The sequence below is a fragment of the Rhamphochromis longiceps genome, linkage group LG7, assembly GCF_057381845.1.
Source record: "Rhamphochromis longiceps isolate RC_006_pf linkage group LG7, R_longiceps_female_GT1.1, whole genome shotgun sequence".
Taxonomy (NCBI): domain Eukaryota; kingdom Metazoa; phylum Chordata; class Actinopteri; order Cichliformes; family Cichlidae; genus Rhamphochromis; species Rhamphochromis longiceps.
This window is the reverse complement of record NC_140563.1, coordinates 19,197,257-19,220,160: the sequence shown is the minus strand read 5'-3', so window position 1 is coordinate 19,220,160 and position 22,904 is coordinate 19,197,257. Positions and strand designations below refer to the sequence as shown.

Below are 22,904 nucleotides of genomic sequence, written 5' to 3'. Positions count from 1 at the left end.
TCCCAAACACGACGTGAATCAATTTCACCCACCCCTCTGCCTTGCACAGACGTTTTCCTTCACCTCTGCCTCTCTAAAAACGACGCTGAATCAGTTGCATCAAATACCTGTAGGTCGCACCGGACTACAATTATTCTTTAAAATACATCTCTGCAGTTGTTCATTTAAACTGAAGTTAAAAAATATATATTATAAATCGTTTAGGTGGAACCGATGCCCACTGTGGTGTCATTCATGTGTGCGTGTGTGTCTGTGTGTGTTTGTGTGACTGTGCTGGGGCAGTGGGTGTGCTGCCTGCTCACTTGTCGTCGACGTCATGAACCCAAAGGGCCTGCAGAAGAATCTGTGCTCCTGTATACAATATCCTGTTTGGACTAAAGCGGCTCTTCTCACTCCTGTGCAGAAAAACACACACACACGCACACTCATACATTCTTAACGCCTCCCCTACCCCAAAACATAGAGCTTTGTTTTCACAGTTTTTCTCCACACACACTTTTAACGGCTCTGATCAGCACATCACGTGCGCCTGGTTCCTTGGGTTGTTAATCTAATACAATGAGGTGTTTGTGTTTCTGTGTATGTGTGTTGTTTAGGTGCACAGGTGGGCGAGTGGGTGGACAGACAGCAGGCTAATGTCGTTAATGAGTGACAACAATACGGGCCCTTTGCTTTTACACTTCAGTGTAAATGCGTTTGGGTCGCCAGGAGAGAATCACGATGTGAGCTAAGCTGTGTGTACATGTGTTCGTGAGCACATGTGCAGCAAGAGTTTACACACACACGGACACACTTACAACCTCTCACTGTTCGCACACAGAGTAATAAAGCAATAAAAAGGGCTGCTTTGCATCCAATCTCCCTAGCTATCCATTCATTTAAATACATATCTGCAAAGACGGGCAGTGTGTATCAGCCTGCGTACAGTCATAAAACAACACCAAGGGAGAACCGAGCGAACAGCTCTGTGTGCACGGAGGAACTCCGCTTCCCGTAAAGCAGACGATAAAAGTTACAGTGGGGCGAAAAAGTATTTAGTCAGCCACTGATTGCACAAGTTCCCCCACTTAAAATGATGACAGAGGTCAGTAATTTGCACCAGAGGTACACTTCAACTGTGAGAGACAGAATGTGAAAAAAAAAATCCATGAATTCACATGGTAGGATTTGTAAAGAATTTATTCATAAATTAAGGTGGAAAATAAGTATTTGGTCACCTCAAACAAGGAAAATCTCTGGCTCTCACAGACCTGTAACGTCTTCTGTAAGAAGCTTTTCTGTCCCCCACTCGTTACCTGTATGAATGGCACCTGTTTGAACTCATCATCTGTATAAAAGACACCTGTCCACAGCCTCAAACAGTCAGACTCCAAACTCTGCCATGGCCAAGACCAAAGAGCTTTCGAAGGACACCAGGAAAAGTATTGTAGACCTGCACCAGACTGGGAAGAGTGAATCTACAATAGGCAAGCAGCTTGGTGTGAAAAAAATCAACTGTGGGAGCAATCATCAGAAAATGGAAGACATACAAGACCACTGATAATCTCCCTCGATCTGGGGCTCCACGCAAGATCTCATCCCGTGGGGTCAAAATGATCATGAGAACGGTGAGCAAAGATCCCAGAACCACACGGGGGGACCTGGTGAATGACCTGCAGAGAGCTGGGACCAAAGTAACAAAGGTCACCATCAGTAACACACTACAACGGCAGGGAATCAAATCCCGCAGTGCCAGACGTGTTCCGCTGCTGAAGCCAGTGCATGTCCAGGCCTGTCTGAAGTTTGCCAGAGAGCACATGGATGATACAGCAGAGGATTGGGAGAATGTCATGTGGTCAGATGAAACCAAAGTAGAACTTTTTGGTATAAACTCAACTCGTCGTGTTTGGAGGAAGAAGAATACTGAGTTGCATCCCAAGAACACCATACCTACTGTGAAGCATGGGGGTGGAAACATCATGCTATGGGGCTGTTTTTCTGCCAAGGGGACAGGACGACTGATCCGTGTTAAGGACAGAATGAATGGGGCCATGTATCGTGAGATTTTGAGCCAAAACCTCCTTCCATCAGTGAGAACTTTGAAGATGAAACGAGGCTGGGTCTTCCAACATGACAATGATCCAAAACACACCGCCCGGGCAACAAAGGAGTGGCTCCGTAAGAAGCATTTGAAAGTCCTGGAGTGGCCTAGCCAGTCTCCAGACCTCAACCCCATAGAAAATCTGTGGCGGGAGTTGAAAGTCCGTGTTGCTCGGCGACAGCCCCAAAACATCACTGCTCTCGAGAAGATCTGCATGGAGGAATGGGCCAAAATACCAGCTACTGTGTGTGCAAACCTGGGGCCCGTTCTTCGTACGTCGCTTACTACATCCAAGATCAAATGACACATCCAAGACCAAATCATCGCGCTAACCGTGAGCTCGCTAATCCGGTTCCCCGAACACACCTGCTGTTGACGATTAGTACAGCTGGACGCAGTAATGTGACATCACTGGGTGTCATAAAAGGGGCTACGCATCGATAGTAGAAACATTGATCGGCAACCCTCTGATTGGTCGGCGAAAATGTCGAAGGAGCGCGCTCGGCTCGGTATTTTTCGGCAGCAGAGCAAGAACTCCTGAGTGAGGGATTTCAGGAGTTTCAGAGTTTAATCAGAACGCAAGGGAACACTGCAAAGGCTGCAAAAGCAAGGAGAGAGGGCTGGCAGAAAGTTGCTGACAAATTAAACTCGTAAGTAATTTAATAATAATAATAATAATATATTGGATTTATATAGCGCTTTTCAAGGCACCCAAAGCGCTTTACAATGCCACTATTCATTCACTCTCACATTCACACACTGGTGGAGGCAGCTACGGTTGTAGCCACAGCTGCCCTGGGGCAGACTGACAGAAGCGAGGCTGCCATATTGCGCCATCGGCCCCTCTGGCCAACACCAGTAGGCGGTAGGGTAGATTTATTATATTACACTATATTATCCAATATTATATTACATTATATTATATTGTTATATTATATCCTCTTTCACATTAGAGCCACAACAGGACCCACTAGAACATGGGAACAAGTAAAAGTGAAATATAAGAATATTCTACAGAATGGTAATATTTATCACTTATATTGCTTTTCGTCTCTTGGAAAGAGACCCTGAAATAATCTGTTTGTTTGTTTATAACAGCAACCAAGAAAAGGGCAGAGCAAAAAAAGACAGGTGGTGGTCCTGCACCCCCTCGTCAACAAGTTGGTTAAGTAAATAATATCCTCACGGGAAAATCGATATCTCTCAATGAGCACACTGTCGCGCTGAGCTAAAGGATCCTGTCTGTCCCGCAATATACGCTGAATTCTGAGGACTCTCCTTATCAATCTTGCACCTTCCGCAATGGGTTGCTCGCGTAAACGGACAGGACATGGCTGCGACAGGCTTCCCAAATCCACCTTCGCTTTTATAGCCGTGGTCTCTCATCTTGATTACACGAAGTAATTTACAATTACTACTCTGAAATATGACTTACATCTGTAATAATCACATACATGTAATAGAATGTTAATAGTACATTTCCCTTTTTTAGGAAATGACCTGTATGTATCTGTGTGACATCAATAAAAGGATCAAGTGCTGCATTATCTTCAGTTACATTGATGTTATTTATTTATCGCTGTTGCTTTCGTATAAATGAAGCGGACATACCTGCGTGGCCGCGATCTAATCCTGTTTACATAAAGTAAACCTGCTCCCGAGCAGGTTTACGCTTACGGCTCTGTTGCTATGACAGCAAGTCCCGGATGAGCTTCGGGGAACCGACTGATCCAGGATCACGCGAAATCGTCAACAATCTAATCCGGCTAACCTACTTAGCGAGGTACGAAGAACGGGCCCCAGGTAAAGACCTATAGTAAACGTTTGACCTCTGTTATTGCCAACAAAGGTTATGTTACAAAGTATTGAGTTGTATTTTTGTTATTGACCAAATACTTATTTTCCACCCTGATTTACGAATAAATTCTTTACAAATCCTACCATGTGGATTCATGGATTTTTTTTTCACATTCTGTCTCTCACAGTTGAAGTGTACCTCTGGTGCAAATTACTGACCTCTGTCATCATTTTAAGTGGGGGAACTTGCACAATCGGTGGCTGACTAAATACTTTTTCGCCCCACTGTACAAATTATGAAAAAGAGGGAAAAAAAAGAAAAGAGAAAAAGAAAAAAACAACCAGCCCAAAGGCAGATACCTCACTTCCCAAAAGAGAGCAATGCATTTCCTGAAACTGACAACTGCTAGTACTTGTACTGAGGCCAAGAGAGAAAATGTGACAGAAACAGGCAGAAGGAAAGAGAGTAAGAGAGACAGTGGGGAGACAGGAGGAGAGCATATGTGTGACTTGAACTACAGTCTGGAAAAAGAAAACAATGTTATGTAAATACTAGAGTTACACACCAAGCAGAGCTTGCAGATTCAGAGAAATGCACAGCACACACTTTGTACATCCAAACAGATAGCACATTATTTTTGATCCGTGCTTTGCTACAACGGAGATAAAAGTGCCCGTTATCAACTCTTTTGGAACTGGCAGACCATACCTATTGTTCACAGGGAAACTGTAGCACAATGTCTGAAGAGGGGAAAACAAACAAACAAACTGAGCAGTACTGGACTGCAGAGAGAATGGCACAGCTCTGATAAAGTAAGGAAACTGTGGTTTTGTCAATCTGCACTTTTATCTGTTTCTCCTGCTCGAAAACAAGAAAAAAGGAGGGAGGGGTGGTGGTGGGACATGACCATGGTAATAGCAATGATGGTGGTTGGTGGTGTTAATGTGGTGGTTTGGGGGCCACACCCGACTGCGGACACCAAACCCCTAAAAAACGTGGAGGTTTCCACTTGAGCTCAAACCTGTCCCCTCTGCTCTTCCTCACTCTCGGAGGATGAAATTGTTAAATCTACACGAAAACATCAAAACACAGAAAGAGCTCCGAAACCGTAGGCCAGACCATCCAAGGAGGAGTGATGTCGCTACAGTACAGCCTGCTGGTCAATGAGAGGAATTTATTTACCTCCCCGAGTCATAGCTCCCATCCTCCACTCGCCTCTGTACTGCTCACATGTGTTGTTTTTTTTCTTGTTTGCTCTGCTGAGATACTCAGTTTTCTTTCCCTTGGGATTTTTATTCCACATGGGTAAAAAATAAATAAATTATGCACATGCCGTTAAAAAATACAAACCTTTTCTTAAAACACTGTTAATCAGGTCACAGGCTTTGATTACCAGATTTGTTGGCTGCACATCCAAGATGTGAATCTCCTATTAAGATGTAATTTAATTTAAATAAGATGTTATTTGCCAGGTACAGGTACATACTTTATTTTATGTGTCATTACAGTAAGATGCTGCATTTTCTGTAGGACTATTCTAAAATAAATATAAAGTGCAGCAGTGTGCGCTTCTTTTACAGTCTCAATTTAAAAGTTACACATTTTGGGTATTTTTCGTTCTACAATTTAGGAAAAGGCCTTGATTATTTAAACACTAAGTTAAAATTTTTTTATCAGAAATTAAAAAAAAAAAAGTAAAATGTTTTTATATGTTTTGAGGAATTATTGCATTTAATACTGTATTACTCGTAGTATTTCTGTAATGTATTTGTAAAGTCCTGGCTAAACTAAATCCTGACTTTATTAGTAATTACATCCAAATTGTTCCCAAAACAACCCCCTGTCTATCTTACAGATCTGTTTAGTGTTTGATTACCACGAGTATGTTTTGAGACGCACCCATAACGGTCCACAAAGCCTTACCATAATAACCTACTTTGACAAACGCCAGCGCGTGTTGATGTTTTTCAGCTCACTGATGACGAACATTATCATCTGTCACCATCAAATGATCTCTGATCAGATCACACTACCCACATTTATGCCACTCTCATTTCTAATCTATGCTTAGAAACGTCTTCTTGTTTAATTTTTATATCAGTGTTCGAGCTGTGTGCACCACATAACTTTAAAACCCGACAATAATGACCAGTAAATTAATTAGATTTTTTTTTTTTTTTACATTTCGTGTTTTGGGGGTTTTATGGTTTATTTAAAATATTCAAGTGCATTCACACACACACAAGCAGAAAACATTATCCATCTAGTGTCATACAAACACTCATTCAGTAGAAAGTATGAAAAAATTGAATTACATCTCAAATTGTATCTAATTATGCTGCATAACTTTGTTAACACATCTTCATAACCCTAAATAAGGCAGTGAATAACACATTAGTGTAGGGTATTGCATGTAAATCTTGTGAATTTACCACTTTTCAGGGGTCAAACCTGAACCAGTGGCACTGCACTGCACTATTTTTGATCCACAGATACCCTCGCTGACTTTCTCCCCTGTTCTTCTGACAGGCTTTAAAAGAAAAGAATAAAACAGAGCTATAAAATTGCTTTAGTGTGCTGGAAAAAAGCTTTATAGCACATATACACTTGCAGTATAAAGAGACCAGCCTTTCAGCACTAGCAGGGACTTATTTGGAAGGTTATTAGTCTCATTTACTGCTACAGCCCCTTGGGGGGCCTTTAATTAAGAACTGGGCTCTATATAGCTCCTATTAACAAGAGTGGAAAAAAAATAAAGGTGCATGGAGGGGTTTGGGCGACACATCACCAAGGCTTACCTGGTCCCACTTTTTCATGATTTACAACTTTTCTTTCCACGAATTTAAAACATCTGTTCCCAGAGATATTTTAAGTCTTTGACCGATAACCTGCTGACTGCTTCTTTATCGCTGATACAAGGATTATATAATATACAGCAACAAGAAAGTCAGTTTTTTCTCTCTTTTTTCACTTTAATCCTGAAAATGGCTTACCTTTTTCCTCGTACTGCCATGGAAAATAAACTTCTAACGCCACACTTAGTGAGAAACGCAACCAGAAAAGCACTGTGGTTGGGTTTCTCTAAGAAGAAAAGGCAAAACTTCTCAGTGGAACAGCTGCAAGTGTGTGAGGTTGTGAAACTGTGCCTCCTATAAATCTTGCAAAGCGCAAAGTTCCCTCGATGGTGTCATGATAGAAGCGATACTCGGGCAACTAATTTCAGGGCTTGATGTCACAGTGGTCAGTGTGATAAGGAAACGTTCATAGGAGTGGATTTCAACTGAAGACAGATTTTTTCTTTCAGAGAATTCACATAAATTCTGCTAAGTTGAACTACCAGGAAGTATAAGCTGCCCGTTCTCAAAAAAAAGGAAAAACATATTTGTGGTCAGGTAACTGTGAATCGTTGCTTTTTCTCATGCTTTCAGCAATAAGTATAAGAAGAGAGTTTCTTAAGACGTTTTTATACCACAAAAAAAAATGTCATTTAAAACCCAATTCACAGAACACAATTACACCTTCAGTTATCTGCTGAATTTTTATTGCGGTGAAATTCATATGAAAACGTCCATATTTCTCTGTATTCTTAAAAAAATCTCCACATGAGTGAGTGAGTCGCGTGGCAGCAACTCAATGCTTTAGGGTTGTAACCTGTTTAAAGCAACCTGCTGATTTTTAAATCAATAGTGGGGAAGAAAGTTTTTTAAGTGACTTTGTATGTGGAATGGCAGTTGGTACCGGACAAACGTGTGAGAGTATTTCATAAACTACAGGGATTTTCCACACATAGCCATCACTGGTGTTTAAAGAGTATGATCAGGAAAAGGGGAAAATGCCCAACGAGCAGCAGTTCTGTGGGCAAAAATGTGTTGTTGGTGTCAGAAGTCTGAGAAGGACGGCAAGACTGCTTTAAGCTGATACGAAGGCAACAGTAACTCGTTACAATCATGGAAGGAGTAGAGGAGCATTTCTGAATGCACAACATGTTAAACCGAGCACTACCTTGGACCAAAGCAGTAGAATAGACAATGTGTAACAGTACTACCATAGCACCAACTAAGCATCACTTTAACACTAGCCTACCTGAGTATTGTTGCTGACCGTGGGATGAGATGATACAGCACCTCTGGGATGAGATGGAATAGTAGAATCACATCGTGGATGTGCAGCAACTGTGTGACTCTGTCATGTCAACAAGGACCAAAAGCTCTAAGGAATGTGGCATGAAGAATTAAGGCAGAAGGGGGTCCAACCTGGGAATAGCAATGTGTACATAATAATGTGGCCAGAAATATTTCACTCTAAAGGGAAGTATTATTAATCCAACTACACCCAAACCCTCCAACCTTATATTCAGTGGATGTATCCTTGACATGATGTCAGGACACATCCACATTCAACCTCTGGCTCAAACAGAGTGAGTCTTATTCAAACAGGTGGGACAGGCACTCGCCCAGAGTGGGAGTGAATACCCTCTCAAACACATCGGGACATGTGGACACATGAACCATATTACAAGTTCCCCGGCGGCCAAAAGCTAGGCCAGAATGTTGCGGCTCCCCTTTGGTCAGCCCCTTTTCTCTCCAGCAGGTAAACGCCCTGGTCCACCATCTACCCCTGCTTGTGCGTGTAAGAGGGGAGAAACCGCAGCGCCCCACAGACGAGCGCCATCAATGGGCCCTCTATTCATCCGCAGGTTCGGAACAGTGGCCTCTCTGATGGAGCTCCAGCACCTGGCTGCCGATGGACACAACATCAGAGGCAGGGTGGTAGCAGCATCGGTCGTCAGACTCACCACACCTGAATAAACCCCCACCCCCTTCCTCGAGCCCACATCAAATAGCAGGACTGGTCTATTTGAAAACCTGAGAGTAGGAGAGCTGAGCAAAAGAAAAAAAAACCAAAAAACAGTAGCCAAAGAGCTTCGCAAGGCAACGGGACTGGCTGTACAAACAGGTCACTCAGGTGCTGCTGCAGATTACTGTTTTTATTAATGAGAGCAAAGAAGAAACTGAGCCCTGTACTGAGGAAGGGGTGGTGGTGGTAGTGGCGGTGGGAGGCGTAAGGGACAAGAGCACAGAGCGAAACACACACGCAGAAGTCGAGAGATCGTATTTATACAGGTGCTTCTAATGCGAGCACACAGCCAAGCATCTGCACAGAGTCCTCCAAGTAGGGACTGGGTTGGGCCTTACTTTGATTTCACTACAGTTAAAGTGGAAGCTGTCAGGATTAGTGCAAAGACTGCTGTGAAGTGTGCCGGGCAAACTAAACACACATTCGCACACCAAGTATGAGGACCTGCTTTGCAACTAAGATATATGGAACAAAACACACAAAGAAAAACAACATAAATGCAGTGTAGTTGTGGCATATTAATACAACTAACGCAGTAGGTTAGTTACTCCTGGTTACTAACCCTAACCCCTCTCTATGTCTAATCTACAGCGTGAAATTAAAAGTAAAGTGGAGGTAAAACAAATAACCCCCTATTTCTGCCACACATTTTCTTTTTTTGTTCTTAGGTTTTATACTTTTGGTCTTTGCTGGGAAGTTTTTCCAAGTAATTTTACAGACTGTTTCGCTATTTTTACCATACCAGCTGTGCGGTGCCATTAATCACATGATTTAATTACAGTGTTTTGACATCTTTATTAAAATTATTATTGGCTTTGGGGGTTTTTTCTGTTTTGGTCCATAATGTGATTTTTTTTTTTTCTTCTTCTTCTTCTTCTTCATAAAGTAACCTTGTTTGGGAATAATTAAAAAATAAATGCACCGTTCCAAACCATCTGGAGTTTATCTTCAGTTTGTTAATGGCTGTGCTCAAGTGGGAAAAAAATATCCCCAAGCTACCTTATCTTGACTTCCATTATTAGGCATCCTAATAATTCAATTTTAGGTAATTATGTTGGTTTCATTAGTTTATAATGTATATTCAGCCTGAACGTTAGCATGCATTACAGCCCATTAGCACAAACATCATTAACTAGAACCAAATGGTCAAACGACATTCTGGATGGAAACAATTAAATTATGAGGGCAGCTAACAAAAACACAAATTGTCATTACCTTTGTCCTCACGGGTGTGTAATTGTTAACAGCGCTCTGGTCTAATGAAAACAAACATTTTTCTTTCTTTCTTTTTTCTCAATATTTTCTTGTCCCTAAACAAAAGGATCGGCAGCCGCGACGTCACGGAGCTGCTCGGTGAATCAGGCTGTGAAAACAGAAATTTCCTGAGGTCATTTTCCTTTTCCATGATCTGCTTTTTTTTTTCCCCCCTTCTTCTTTGGGAATTGTGTCTTTGCAGTGGAAATGAAGAGAAACTGATGGTATAATTAAGGAGTGCAGGGCAGAGCGTTTACAGCTGATTCCTAGGATTTTAAACGTGGCCCTGAGGCAGATGAGACCTGCAAACACAAGCATCTCCACTGACTGTTTTTCCCCCACACAGTTTTATGGTCACCAGAAATAAGTGAGAATGTTGCATTTTTGAAAACATTTTGGGCAGTAATCAATAAAATAATTCTCATATAAGAGATAGGACACATCCACACACTTTCTCTTTTGTTTTGGTTTTGCACATTAATTTATTTTTACAAAAAATCTGATCGTTTCAATGAAGTCTGGCTGCAGCTTCAAATACTATTAACTGTAGCCTGAACCCCGCACCACACCGGGATACCTCCAAAAACAGCACTGCGTGATTTGCTTGGTTCAGTCCACCTCTGTCTGCGCTCCAGATTGCAGATTTCATTAACGCTAATGGGGTCGAAAGTGGCACGCATATCTTTTAAAGCCACTTCATACGGACCTGGAAATAATCTGGATGTCACAGTTAGACATTGTGCTGATGAGCGAATCTTGTTTTTTTTGTTTAAAATTATGTCTGGATGGGTTATTTATGCAGTACTTGCCTGCTGACTCGCTGGATTTTCCCAACCTGCGGTAAGAGGCCATAAAGAGGGCCATTCGCTTAGTTGTTGATGGTCCCCTCACCATAAAACCGTCCTAGAATCACCAACACCACTGAGGGGGAGTAAACATTCATCCCTAATAAGAGCAGCATGAGGTGCCTTCATTAATGCAGGATGGCTAGTGTAAAGCCAAACTAAATACACTCTTTAATTAAAAAAAAAAAAAAAAGTCCCTGAAAGTTCTCTTTATTGCTCTGTGTGTGACCTGCACATCATAAAACAAGGCCTTCAGATTCTCCTTTTGGCCTTGGAGGGAGAATTTGCTCATTATTTGGCACTAGAGCAAAAGCAGACTTATCATTTCATTCACTATGTGAAAGCATTAAAACGGTCCATGATCTCAATATGGTTCTTTCTCCTTGTTTGACTCAGGTTTGCCAACTTTTGTAATTGTGTTACATGCTTTTGGCATGTAACAAGAGCCTTCAGGTTCTGCATAGTGCTCTCCTGCTACCAAAATTAATCCCATGCTAAAAAAAGAGGAAGCCTCAAAGCTACTTCTAATAAAAAAAGAAGTTACATCTATCCAAAATGGAGCTTTGTTTTTGCATTCTGCTTTTCTGCTTTTTCTCAGCTATCAGATTTTCACCATGCAATATTGAAAAGTATTGAATGAAAGAGTAAGGGTATATAGAAGCATTTGTAGCAAAGAAATATGTGAACAATTGCTCTGTGTTTACTTCATAAATGACTCGTAACATCTTAGTGTAATGCCGTGCAGAAGAAAGAACTAGGACCTTTTTTTTGCTGCCTTAACCACGATTCCAAAAAACTTGGGACACTGTTTAAATTGTAAATAAAATCAGAATGAAATGATTTGCAAATCTCCTCAAACCATATTTTATTCATGACAGAACACCGTAAACACAGCACCTTGAGCATCTTGAGGGTGACAAAAGCCTGAAAAACAACAACTTGAGGAACATTTTGGCACTGATTATGTTAACTGGCAGCAGGTCAGTAAAATCTTTTTTGAGAAGTAAAATTGGACAGAGGTTGCCCAATCTGCAAAGACCATGTCTACAAATTCTGGAACAACTCCAGAAAAATGTTCTTCAACATAATATTGGAAAGGCTCTGAATACCTTGTTATCTACAACACATATTATCATCAAAAGATTCAGTCAGTCTGCAAAAATCTCTGTGTGCAAAGGAAAAGGCCGAAAATCAGCACTGGATGAGCTTTGGGCCCTCGGGCAGCACTGCATTAAAACAGGCGTGATACTGTCATGGAAATCACTGCTTGGACTCTTCTTGAAATTACTGTATGTGAACACAGTTGACTATGCCATCTGCAAATACAGTCTGAAACTCTATCATGCAAAGAAGCCATATGGTAGCATGATTCAGGAACGCTGTCATCTAAAGCTCATTAAAAATCGACTGAGGCAAAGTGAAAAAATGGATCAAATTTAAATTTGAAATTCTTTTTGGAAAACATGGACACTGCATATTCTGAGCTAAAGAGGAGAAGGATCATCTAACTTGTTTTGATGCATGCTAAATCATCCAGAAAGTGGATAGTCTTCATCTGGACGTTGCATTTTTAATGTGTTTTCAGCTGAAATGTTATTTTTCCTGTTGCACTACAGGAAAGATGCTGAAGGTCAGTCAGTGTAGAGTCAGTAGAGACTGCATTGGAGTCAGTGTAACGTTTCTCTGGTGCATCCAGTAAGCTGGAAGTTTATCCACAAGTTGCGTGACTCCGTTTACCAAAAGCAGACACGGCATGCACGCGGATAATTAGAATCTGTGAAAAAAAAATTTGACAAAAGAGTTATGAACACTGCAGCAATTACACCACAAGACACCCAGCTAAAACCATGCTTGTAAAAAGGAAGCCAATTTAAACTTCTATTGTTCTCTAATGCCAGCATAGCTGCAGCATTTATGGTGCAACGTTTTTTGGCTCACTGAGTAGAATTAAAGCATTTCTAATCGTCCAAGTGAGTAAATGCCGTGTGGAGGTCAGCATCCATATAATAAGCCAGAGTCTGTAATAAGATTAAATACTGAATATGCTTCCATACAGCTCTGTTATCCAGAGGATATGAATCAGTGTGTGGCTGCTTTACTGCTCCAAGACTATTTTCTGTCTTTTGTAGGCTCTAGAAACTGGCAAAGAGTCAAGAAGCCGGGCACAATTAGTTCTTTTCTTTCTCATTTTTTTCCCTATCTAGTCATAAAGCAGCAGTACTCAGGCAGCTTTTCTTGTAGCAGGGCAGGAGGCTGATCTTACCTCGTCATTTGTCTGCGTGCGTGTGTGTGTTTCGCGCATGTGCCCAAAGCAGGGCTCTCGCCTAGTCTAATTTGTCATTATAATACTTGGCAGAAAGGCCAAAAAATTTTAAGAGGATTTACTGGGTATTTTAACATTAGATTCACTGTTGAATCTTACATAAGGTCCCATAAAACTACCTGGCCTACACATGTTTTGAAGCAAACAGTTGAGGAGAATGGTGAAGGGGGGAAGGGGGGGGGGAGTGACATTACTCAGTGTTTAAAAAGACAGACAGCAATGCATTGGAGATTTTTCCCCTCTTGACTGAGTACCATATGTTGGAAATCATGCCGTCAGTATCAGAGTACAGTAGACAAGACTGGGATACTGAGGCCACACGGACAAAAAGTCAATTTGTTCGGAGAGCTGCACAAAAGACGCTGGTTCCTAAGGAGCGAGAGGCCCCTACTTGAAGAGAGCAGGCCGTGATGCATGTGCATCTGTGCCTTCAAACCCTCCTGTGGTGCTGCAGTGGCATTGTTTCTCTCGTCTTAGTTTGTGAGAGAGGAACTAATTAAGATCTGCCTGCAGGTGGCCCATGCTGACTTTTACAGGTCTGAAAGGAGTAGGAGGCCACACCCGGAAGGGAAAAGGGGTGACAGCCTCAGGTCACAAGACGACACAGATTCTAGATCTGGCACTGCAACTAGGGGAGTTATTGGGTACACGGAGAGGCTGGAAAGAGTCAAGGAGAACAGAAAGAAACAAGTAAATTAGAGCAGAAACCAGGGGGAGAGAGGACACAATCACTGCAATCAGCTAAACAAGGCCTTCCTCTGTTTAGGGGCTAAGAAGTGTACTTGGAAACATTTACTCATTCTCCAAGAGGGTAAATGTCAATCTGCTGCGGGGTTGGGTTTAGGATCAGCAGCCCTGCTGGGGTTTGTTATGATTTCATTAAACAGCCAACCACTAAATCTCACAAATTTACAAAATCAGAGTGCGCGACAGTACGTGAGTACACACACAGCACATCACATCAAAACCACTAAGCCACTAGGTTCTCACATGCGTGTACACAATCCACGGAAACAAGTGTTTGCTTGAATCGTACCAAAACCAAGTCTCATTTGCAGGAGGATAGGTAAACAAAGAGCAAAGGACATGTTTTTAAAAAAAAAGGAAGAGTGATGACTGTGAAACAAGTGCATTTAATGTCTGCGTTTCTTCACTTTGTGTTCCTTTTAACAAAAAAAAAAAAAAAACTTATTTCATGCAACCTATAAAAGAATCACAGTGAGACGCTTTGAAACAAACAGGGCAAACAGCAGTGTCGTAACAACAGTGAGCTTGTGCATGTCTGGGGTTCAGAGGAACAAAGACATGATTGCGTGCGGACGCTGCCCCGCACCACTTCCTCTTCAGAAGCCCAGAGACATCACAGCCAGCCGTATTGATGTCTCTCTCTCTCTCTCTCTCTCTCTCACATGTGAATAAACATACATGCATGCACATTTTGGGGGTAGTCTGCTTTAGTGAAGCCAAACAAACAGTGGAATGTTCCAGCCGCTGCTGTCGCTGAAGAATTAAAGCGATAGAGATACCAGAAATGTAGAATGAATGAACAAGTGGCAACCGTCACTACAGAAAGAGTCAAACTCACATTACAGCTGGAAGCTGTGGAAGGAAGTCCAAAACATTTCAGAATATAAAGTAACAGAAAACTGATATAGCGTGGGCGCACGCAATTCGCCCAGGGCAGAAAGGGTGGATCTAGTAGCTGCAGAAATCCAGATAAGGATGGCAAATGACAGTGCTGTCCTTGGTGGCGTGACACCAGGGGCAAAACAAACCCGCTGCTATGGGAGTGCCCAGCAAGGCCCAAATATGAGCTTGGCTGTTACAGCTGAAAGTTATGGGCACAGCAGAGATGGATACAAATGAAAACATATTACTGTCCGTCTCTGGAGCTCACTCTCACACACTCAAAGGGTCTCACACCCACACGCAAACTGTCACGCACAAACACACGTAAGGCAAAAAAAAAAAGAGCATGTGGAAGATAAACAGACGCAGATAAACATAGCTGTCACTAAGGAAGTCCAGATTTTTATCAGATTCATTTAAGTATTTCCCAAGTGCAGTTAAATAGAGCAAGAGGTTTTTAACAAAGCTTTTACAAACATACTAGTTTGGCTATTGGGATGCTTAATTTAGTTTCTGTGTGCAAAGTAAATTCAACTATTTCTGAAAAACATCCAGAATAACTTTCGCATTGAACTACTGGAGGTGGTTCATCACCAGGAGCGACGTATGTTTTGAGTTGTCGTGGTGGTGTTGGAAAACAAAGCGATGACTCAGACTGAGTTTTGCTGCTTGAGGTTTTCTTATAAAGTCTTCACACAACCTTCTGTCCTCATTATTCCTTCTACCTTGTTGAGATTCCTAGTTCCAGACATACTGAAGTGTCCCCACGGCTTAATATTCCCAGCACTGTTTCACTGTGGGGATAGAGTTCTTGTGGTTGTAGGCCTTTCCCTTCTTTCTCCAAACATAAGCAGCGTCTCTGTGGCCAAAGAGCTCTAGTTTTGTGTCATCTGATCAAAGGATGCACTTCCAGTCCAGGTTGTCCTCAGCATACTTCAGTGTGGCTTAAAGGTGTCTGTGCTTCTTGAGTTTTTCTTGGTCTCAGTCGATTCCTGTGAAGGATTCTAGCGATTAACTTCTTTGAGACTCCAATTTCTGACTTAGATAAGTCACTAGCAGTTGTTCCAGAGTCTTTAGACACATTTCTCACTAGATTTCTTTACAATCTTTGAAATATTTTGCTTGCTGCCTCTGCCAGGCTGTGTTGCTCTCTTTGAATTTCACTTGGAAACAACGTGATAACTTTATATATCTACCTCCTCCTTTGTCAGCAATTCTTTTTCTCAAGTCTAACGAGATTTGTTTTGTTTTCAGCATGATGCTTTCTCAAGTGACAGCTTAAACCCTCATTCACGTTTTTCTACTGTGTGTAAATTGGAAGAAAACCCTCAGTTTTAACTTGATTTTACAAGTTTTGAGCATTACAAAGTTAAAACACATCATCAAGTACCTTTAAAATGTTTTGACACAAACTTGAAATTTTATAGTGAGGCTAATAATGTTGTAGTATACCATAATGTTCCCTATGTGTTACAATAGATAATTGCAAAAAAACAGGAAAGATTAAGTTCATGTAAGTTATAAATAAAGTTTCTTTGCATATTCGTTTTTGTTTTTTAAACATACACCTGAACACTTCTGTAAAAGCTCTTTGGATTCAGAGTGCGTCATTTTAACAGTTAATTAATATGGTATCTGTAGTTAGCACTCAGCCTGTCACTATACATGGGCACACCTGTCTTGTTTCCACTGATCATATAATAATGGTGTCAATCTATTCTACACTAGAAAACAGCAATGAACAATCAACACAGCATGTACTAACAAGATGAGCTCCTTTCTGTTCCAAGAGTTCCAGATACTTTTATCATAAAAATATATGTTTTACGTTATCACATTTTTACAGGAGTGGCAAACACATCAAATGATAAATAGGGGTTTAGTTAGTTTTGGAGACTTTACTTGCAAAATCTTACATTTTCCACAGCGTCCCTCTGACCAGCAGATAAGATCAGGGGAGCATGGAGGGATGACGAGGTTAAGAAAAGAAAAACAAAGAAAAGAAAGAGATGAAGAAAAACAGCAGGAGAGTCAGTGGAATTCAAGTGCTTTATGGAGGAACAATCCTGGACCAATGCCACAAACAAGCAAGGGAAAAGCCTGCAAGAGAAACAGTGGAAGCATTCTTGTGCAACTTGCTATTGAAATTTGTTTTGTTAAAGTTCAATTAAGAACCAGAATTGGCTTCAACTGTGGGTGAAGCGGATTTTATTACGTCTCAGATATGCTGAACTCGAATTAGAACTTGATGGATATTGTTGTATGGTTTCCATCTACAGAAGTGCACAAAGCTTTTAGGTTTCCAGAGAGCAGAGAAAGGAGAACAATAAAAGCAGGCAAGCCAGATATGGCAGTGAGTGATGGATGTGTTTCGCAGAGCCATAGCAGACTGAAGAACGCCTATTCAGAACTTATTCCGGTTTCTTCCAGAATATCAATAACACCACTAACCCATCACCATCTCAACCAATTTGAACACTTAACAGCAGATTCTGGATGACAACACTCTCCACCAACACCTTCAAACTACAAATCAGAGACTTGGAAAATCACTGCCAACAGTCAGTGAAGCTGTTCTTGTGACACATGGTTGTCCAACACCTTACTTAGAGCATTTTCACATCTGAGGTATTTAGTTCATTAGATGGAACTTCATTTTCCAACCATGATGTGGTTTGTTTGTGCAGATGTAAAAAGGGCAACAGCACTTGTGTAAGGAGCAAAGCAACCTCGCCAACACCCTTTTGAGGCGGTCCGGTTCCAAATGAACTCCAGAGTTCCTTTATGTTGAGATTGGGATTTAGTTTCAACCCAACTACCAGGTGTACAGTGAAAATCTGAGCCAATCGCCTTCCTGTAGCCAGGAGTAAATTCTCTACATTTTCCACTTGATGCAGAACACAGCACCTTCTTCCTGTACTTACTTTAGTTGGCCAAAACACCCAATGAAAGTTCTTGCATGGTGAGATTGTCACATTTTGGTTCACTTGGTGTTTTCTCTGTGAAAAGAAACCAAACAGCAGGAGGACGCTACAACTCGACAACTCAAATCATCAACTGATTTGGACCACAGTTAATAAACTGTAGGTGTGAAAACGCCCTAAGACACTTGAAGCTGGGGGGGTTTTCACTCCAAGGACAAAACCATACAAGTGCCTCAGTGGAGTACAATTAAAATTACTACATGTTTACAGTACACAAGCTCTTAATTCTGCATTAAAAAATGCTGGCGATCACTTTGAGAAATGCACACTTTGGCCTGTCTACATATTTAGCCTCCTACGACCCGAACACTTCCACGGCATGCATTTTCAATTTCTCTTTGATATTTGGGCTGATTGGGACCTGACGAATGTAAAAACAAAGAACTACCAGATTTGTTTGTTTTTTACCTATTTTTTGTTTCTAAGAAAAATGAGAGCCACATATGAGGATATTAGTTTAAATTTTCAATAGAACAGTAGCAGTATAATGTCCTAGTAAGCGGATATCAGGCCCTTGTAGAGCAAAATTGAGTATTTTGGTCTAAATAACCCAAAATGTGATATCCACATATGTGGACGCAGGGTCCTAGGAGGTTAAAGTAGGAATCAACCTTTTTACCGCCCATAATCTTTTAAGCCTCCAGCCTCCAGAGTTTAGTCTTTAGGGACTCTGTATTACTTCTCAATGCAGCAGGTAAACACCAATCTGGAGGTAATGATGCTTCACTTATTTAAGACTTATTTAGAACACACCCTACTGATATATCTGTGCAAAACCTTCCCGCTTTTGAACACTTGAACACACATTGGACCAGCAAACAACATCAGTGAATTCTCTTCTGCTGAGGGCATGTGACGACAAGCCGGCTGCTCCATAACGTGTTATGTAATCAGCTGAGAAGGATCTCTTTGACATTTCTCACAAGACTAAAGGGATAATCCTCTTTACACCACTACGTACCTGATATGGCCGTTGAGTCTCTTTAACCCTCAAGGGAGTTGGGAAAAAACAAATACATTTAGAAAGCAGCTAGAGGGGCTCTCTGTTTTGACAAAAGGCCTTTCAGCTGAATGACCAGTAGGAAAATCAGTATAATATAGATCAGTGAATAAAGGTCAGAGCTGGGTGATGGATGAGAAGAAAATGGGGCCTTAAGAAAAGAAGGAGGCGAAGCTCTCTGGGACTTACTGAGTTTTGTCAGTTACCACAGGCAGTGGAATATCCTCGCTCATGTCGTCTAGCTCATCGGTTAAGCTGTTGGCTCGGGAGATATCGATGGACGTGCTGTTATTAGGACTCCTCTTCACTGCAACGACAGAAATATAACATTTCAATTCAATTTAATTCATTTCAGTTTTATTTCTATAGTACAAAATCCAACAAAATACGACTCAAGGTGCTTTATATCCAGAAAAATAGAGAGAAAAGAATCAGACAACCACCTATGAGCAAGCACTTGGTGTCAGTGGGAAGGAAAAACTCCCTTTTAACAGGAAGAAACCTCCAGCAGAACCAGGCTCAGGGAGGGGCAGAGCCATCTGCCATGACCAGGTAGGGGTTAGGGGAGTGTGATAGGACAGCAACTACATTTCCAGATACAATTTTATATACAGTTAACTAATACAAAAGGGATGTTTTTAAATGGGTCGAGTGAAAAGGTGTTTTTTTTTTTTAAAGGTTTTAAAGTTGTGAGTGGCTGTAGAGTGTGAAGATGTCTGTGAGTTCTAGTATGCGTCACACAGTCACACAGTAATAAAAGTACCTCGTGGGTTGATTGGAAAATGTATGATGTAAGATTTCATTGTCAGATTTCATTACAATATGAGACGCACAGCATTGTGAGATGATTTAAGGCAGAGATACGAAGGGGTGAGAAAACTGAAAAAACTGAAAGGTACCTGGAGAGCCAGGACAGCTCAGAGTGAAAGATGACCAAGAATGTTGAGGAGGGCCTGAAGCCATGAAAATTTATTAAACCAGAAGGGGAAGGGAGAAAAACAGAAGAAAGGGGGTAAAAATGAGACTTGAGAATATAAGAAATAAACACACTCATCATGCATTTAATGGCATTTCAAGAGCATACTTGCTACAGTACAGCAAAGGCGTTGCAGTTCTGAATGAACTTTAGAAAAGGATGCAAAAACACTTTTTGTGAGAGTGTACAGTATTAATACAGGTTCAATAAATCAATCAAACATGTTGCAATTTGTTTGAAATAATTGTCACAGACCAGCTAGTAGGAAAAGAAAATGTATAAGAGAAACAACATAACGAGAAGCTGAAATTGCAGTACTCTGTTTCAGCAGTCTAGCCAGCTGGCTGCTGGTGCAGGCAAAAACAACAGCACAGAACATCATGTGTAGCAGGGTCTTGACCTGCAGTCAGGCTGTCAGCAGAGTTTGACGTGCCTCTCCTCCAAACCACCGAGCCTCTATTGTGATAAAGAATGGAGAGGCAAATCTTCGTCCAAGAACAGAATGACCATTCCAATTCAAGCAAAAGGCATTCAACCTCTCTTGTGTTCCATCATCGAGTTTGTTTGACATTGTCCGACGTGGAAGCAGAGATAGCCAGAGAGAGGGAGTGGAGAGAAGTGAGAGGAATAGATTCTACCCAGAGCCACTTTTAACAGCAACTTCACATCACTGAAGAAGACATTAACGGGCTTATTGGCCATGAAAACAAGACAGGGGTTTATTCACAATCTGGTTAATCTGCTCCGTCATTCTGAATGTTTTCGGTGAAGGCCGTGGTCCACAGGAAAAGGAGAAAGGGAGAGCGGAGTGCAGAAACTAGATTGCAATAGAAACAGGGTGAAAAGTGCAGCCGATCCATAGAGAGATTCTCACAGACGGGGACTCGGGTGGGGCCAGACAGATAAGTGGAGCGATAAGCTGGACACTGACTAAATCAAACAATGACCAGTTTAGTTCTAACCACTAGAGCTCCACAATGGTAGCTTATCAACTCCACAACCCCGCTCCCTCCCTGCCGCTCTTCAGCGTCCCAGTCTGGGTCCCCACGGTCCCCAAGGCCCCTGTCCAGCCCCGTTCCTCGCCCATGATGTTGGCAGGGCACCCAGTAAAGAAAACAGGCGGGTCAACACGGGCCCAGTCTCTCTGCTTGGCTCTGGTTTGGTCTAGCTGAGCACAAAGGCTCAGCCAGCCAGCAAGTCTAATTAAAATACTGTCTGGGCCACATTACATAGACAGGCTAGCTAATGATTAACACAGGCGAGTGGAAGAAAAAGCACTATTTAGCCGGTGAAAGGTGCTACTGGTTACAGTGCAGTGATATTTATTGCATGTGCTCAGTTTTTTTTTGGTTGGTTTCTAAAGAAATAATGAACATAGTGTGACTTTTTTTTTTAATTCAGCACTGTAATGTAAAAGATTACACAACGGAAACTTCAGATATAGTGGCATCAACCACTGAACCAGCTTGCTTAAGGCACTTTGTAGACATTATGACATATGAGATGAAATGATCTGGTGGTATACTCACCTGATTGCCTGAGCATCCTGGTGATTCCTATAAAAAACAACAAGAAAATGCACAATCTGACTATGTTTTCAACTATTTTTCACACCTTCATCTTTTCCTTTCATGAAAAATGAGTAACTTGTGTTAAAAGTAAGCCAGATACAGCTGCAAATGTGCATTATTACTAGAAGGCAATGTTACCCTGTAAATTTAGTTCCTGCTGCTAAGCATTTCACTTGTGGGAAGAGATACCCCCATAGCGGCAACAGCAATAAACCATCAAAGTGAAATTGACCAACTTTCCAGAAAGCATGAGTATAAATTTATAATTTAAGTTCTTCAGTGCTGTAAATGTTAATGCGTGTATACACAGTTCTTTCAACACTGTTTTCACTTAGGATCATCAAGACGCCTCAGTGATTGGTGACATTTCTTAGCAACAACTACTGAATGACTGCGGGTAAATTATTTTTAAGAAATCCAGCCCGGTGCCAAGTTGAAAGAGTGTCGGTTAAAACAATAAAACAGCCCTGGTTTAGACAGTTGACATTGCAGATGTCTGTTTTATGGGTGGATCTGAAGCAGAGATCATACAGTGCCGTGCTGCTTAAACTCAGACGTTATAATTAGTGACAGCAGGCTGCAGACTTCGGCTTCTTTCAATGGTTTTATGTCATCCATAACTTGTTCCAATTCCGTTTTCCACTCCATAGTCTTGCAGTCTTTCATGTGTATCTATTTAGTATTATTTATTGTTTACACAGAGTATGCAAAACATTTAAATGCTTACTGGCCTGTAAATCTGCTTGGCTATGTGTAAATATGTGGATGGATGCTAAACAGAATTTCTTAAATAACTTGTTTAATATCAACTTTGATTTGGTTGCTTTTAATCCCCACATACGTGCAGCCATATGTTTTCCTTCATTATCTGAGATCCACCTAATTAAGCAGACAACTACGTATGTTTTCCTCTGTGCAGTTTGTTCTTCTAGCAATGGTCTCGCCTTTATGTCAAGTTTATGTCACTCCAGCTCCTTTTAAGATTCCGTGCTTTGACAGGAAAAACTCATAAAGTGCATTTATTAACCTGGCGTCTGGGTCAGTTCATTTAGTGGGGTTGGCTTTTAACACAGGAAGCTAAACCACTTCTCTCTTTAACTAATTATCAATCATAAACTGTGTCTGTAGACCTGCATTTAAAGTAGACGTCTCTATTGATATGAACTGGGCTGCAATGAACTGGGTGCTGCCAGGCCAGATTTTTCACTATGTGAATAATGAATAATAATGGCTTTGGTATGACCAAGGAATTACTAAAATGCAACTGGCATTACAACAAATTCCCACTTGTAACTTGCTGACAAGCTGGCGTTTTAAAGATTTTTCCATTTAAGCCCACTGTGAATTTCTGTGGCCAGCGCGGGGGACAAGTGAAGCAGTAAAGAGCTTGTAACCATGACCTCTAATCACCACTGAAGCTGTAATGGCTTCCATATGGCTTACACCTGGCAGCCATCTTGGCTCTAAAGGGATCAGGATAGAGCCCCTGTTTACTATGTGAAAAAAAGGAACTAGTGCTGCTCAGATAAACCTCCTTCTATAATGATTGTAGCACATATACAGGTATCTATATATTCACGCATCTAC

General features: G+C 41.4%; 1 protein-coding gene across 1 annotated transcript in view; it reads right to left on the bottom strand.

Moving 5' to 3' along the window:
* The window catches only part of kcnq1.2 (potassium voltage-gated channel, KQT-like subfamily, member 1.2), a 184,289-nt gene that overhangs the window by 125,995 nt on the left and 35,390 nt on the right, over positions 1–22,904 (bottom strand). Inside the window, exons 13-15 of the mRNA XM_085412726.1 lie at positions 21,276–21,302; positions 19,670–19,723; positions 18,960–19,077 (exon numbers count right to left, since the gene is read on the bottom strand). Coding sequence (XP_085268852.1) covers positions 18,960–19,077; positions 19,670–19,723; positions 21,276–21,302 — 199 coding nt within the window. The remainder of the gene's footprint in view (positions 1–18,959; positions 19,078–19,669; positions 19,724–21,275; positions 21,303–22,904) is intronic.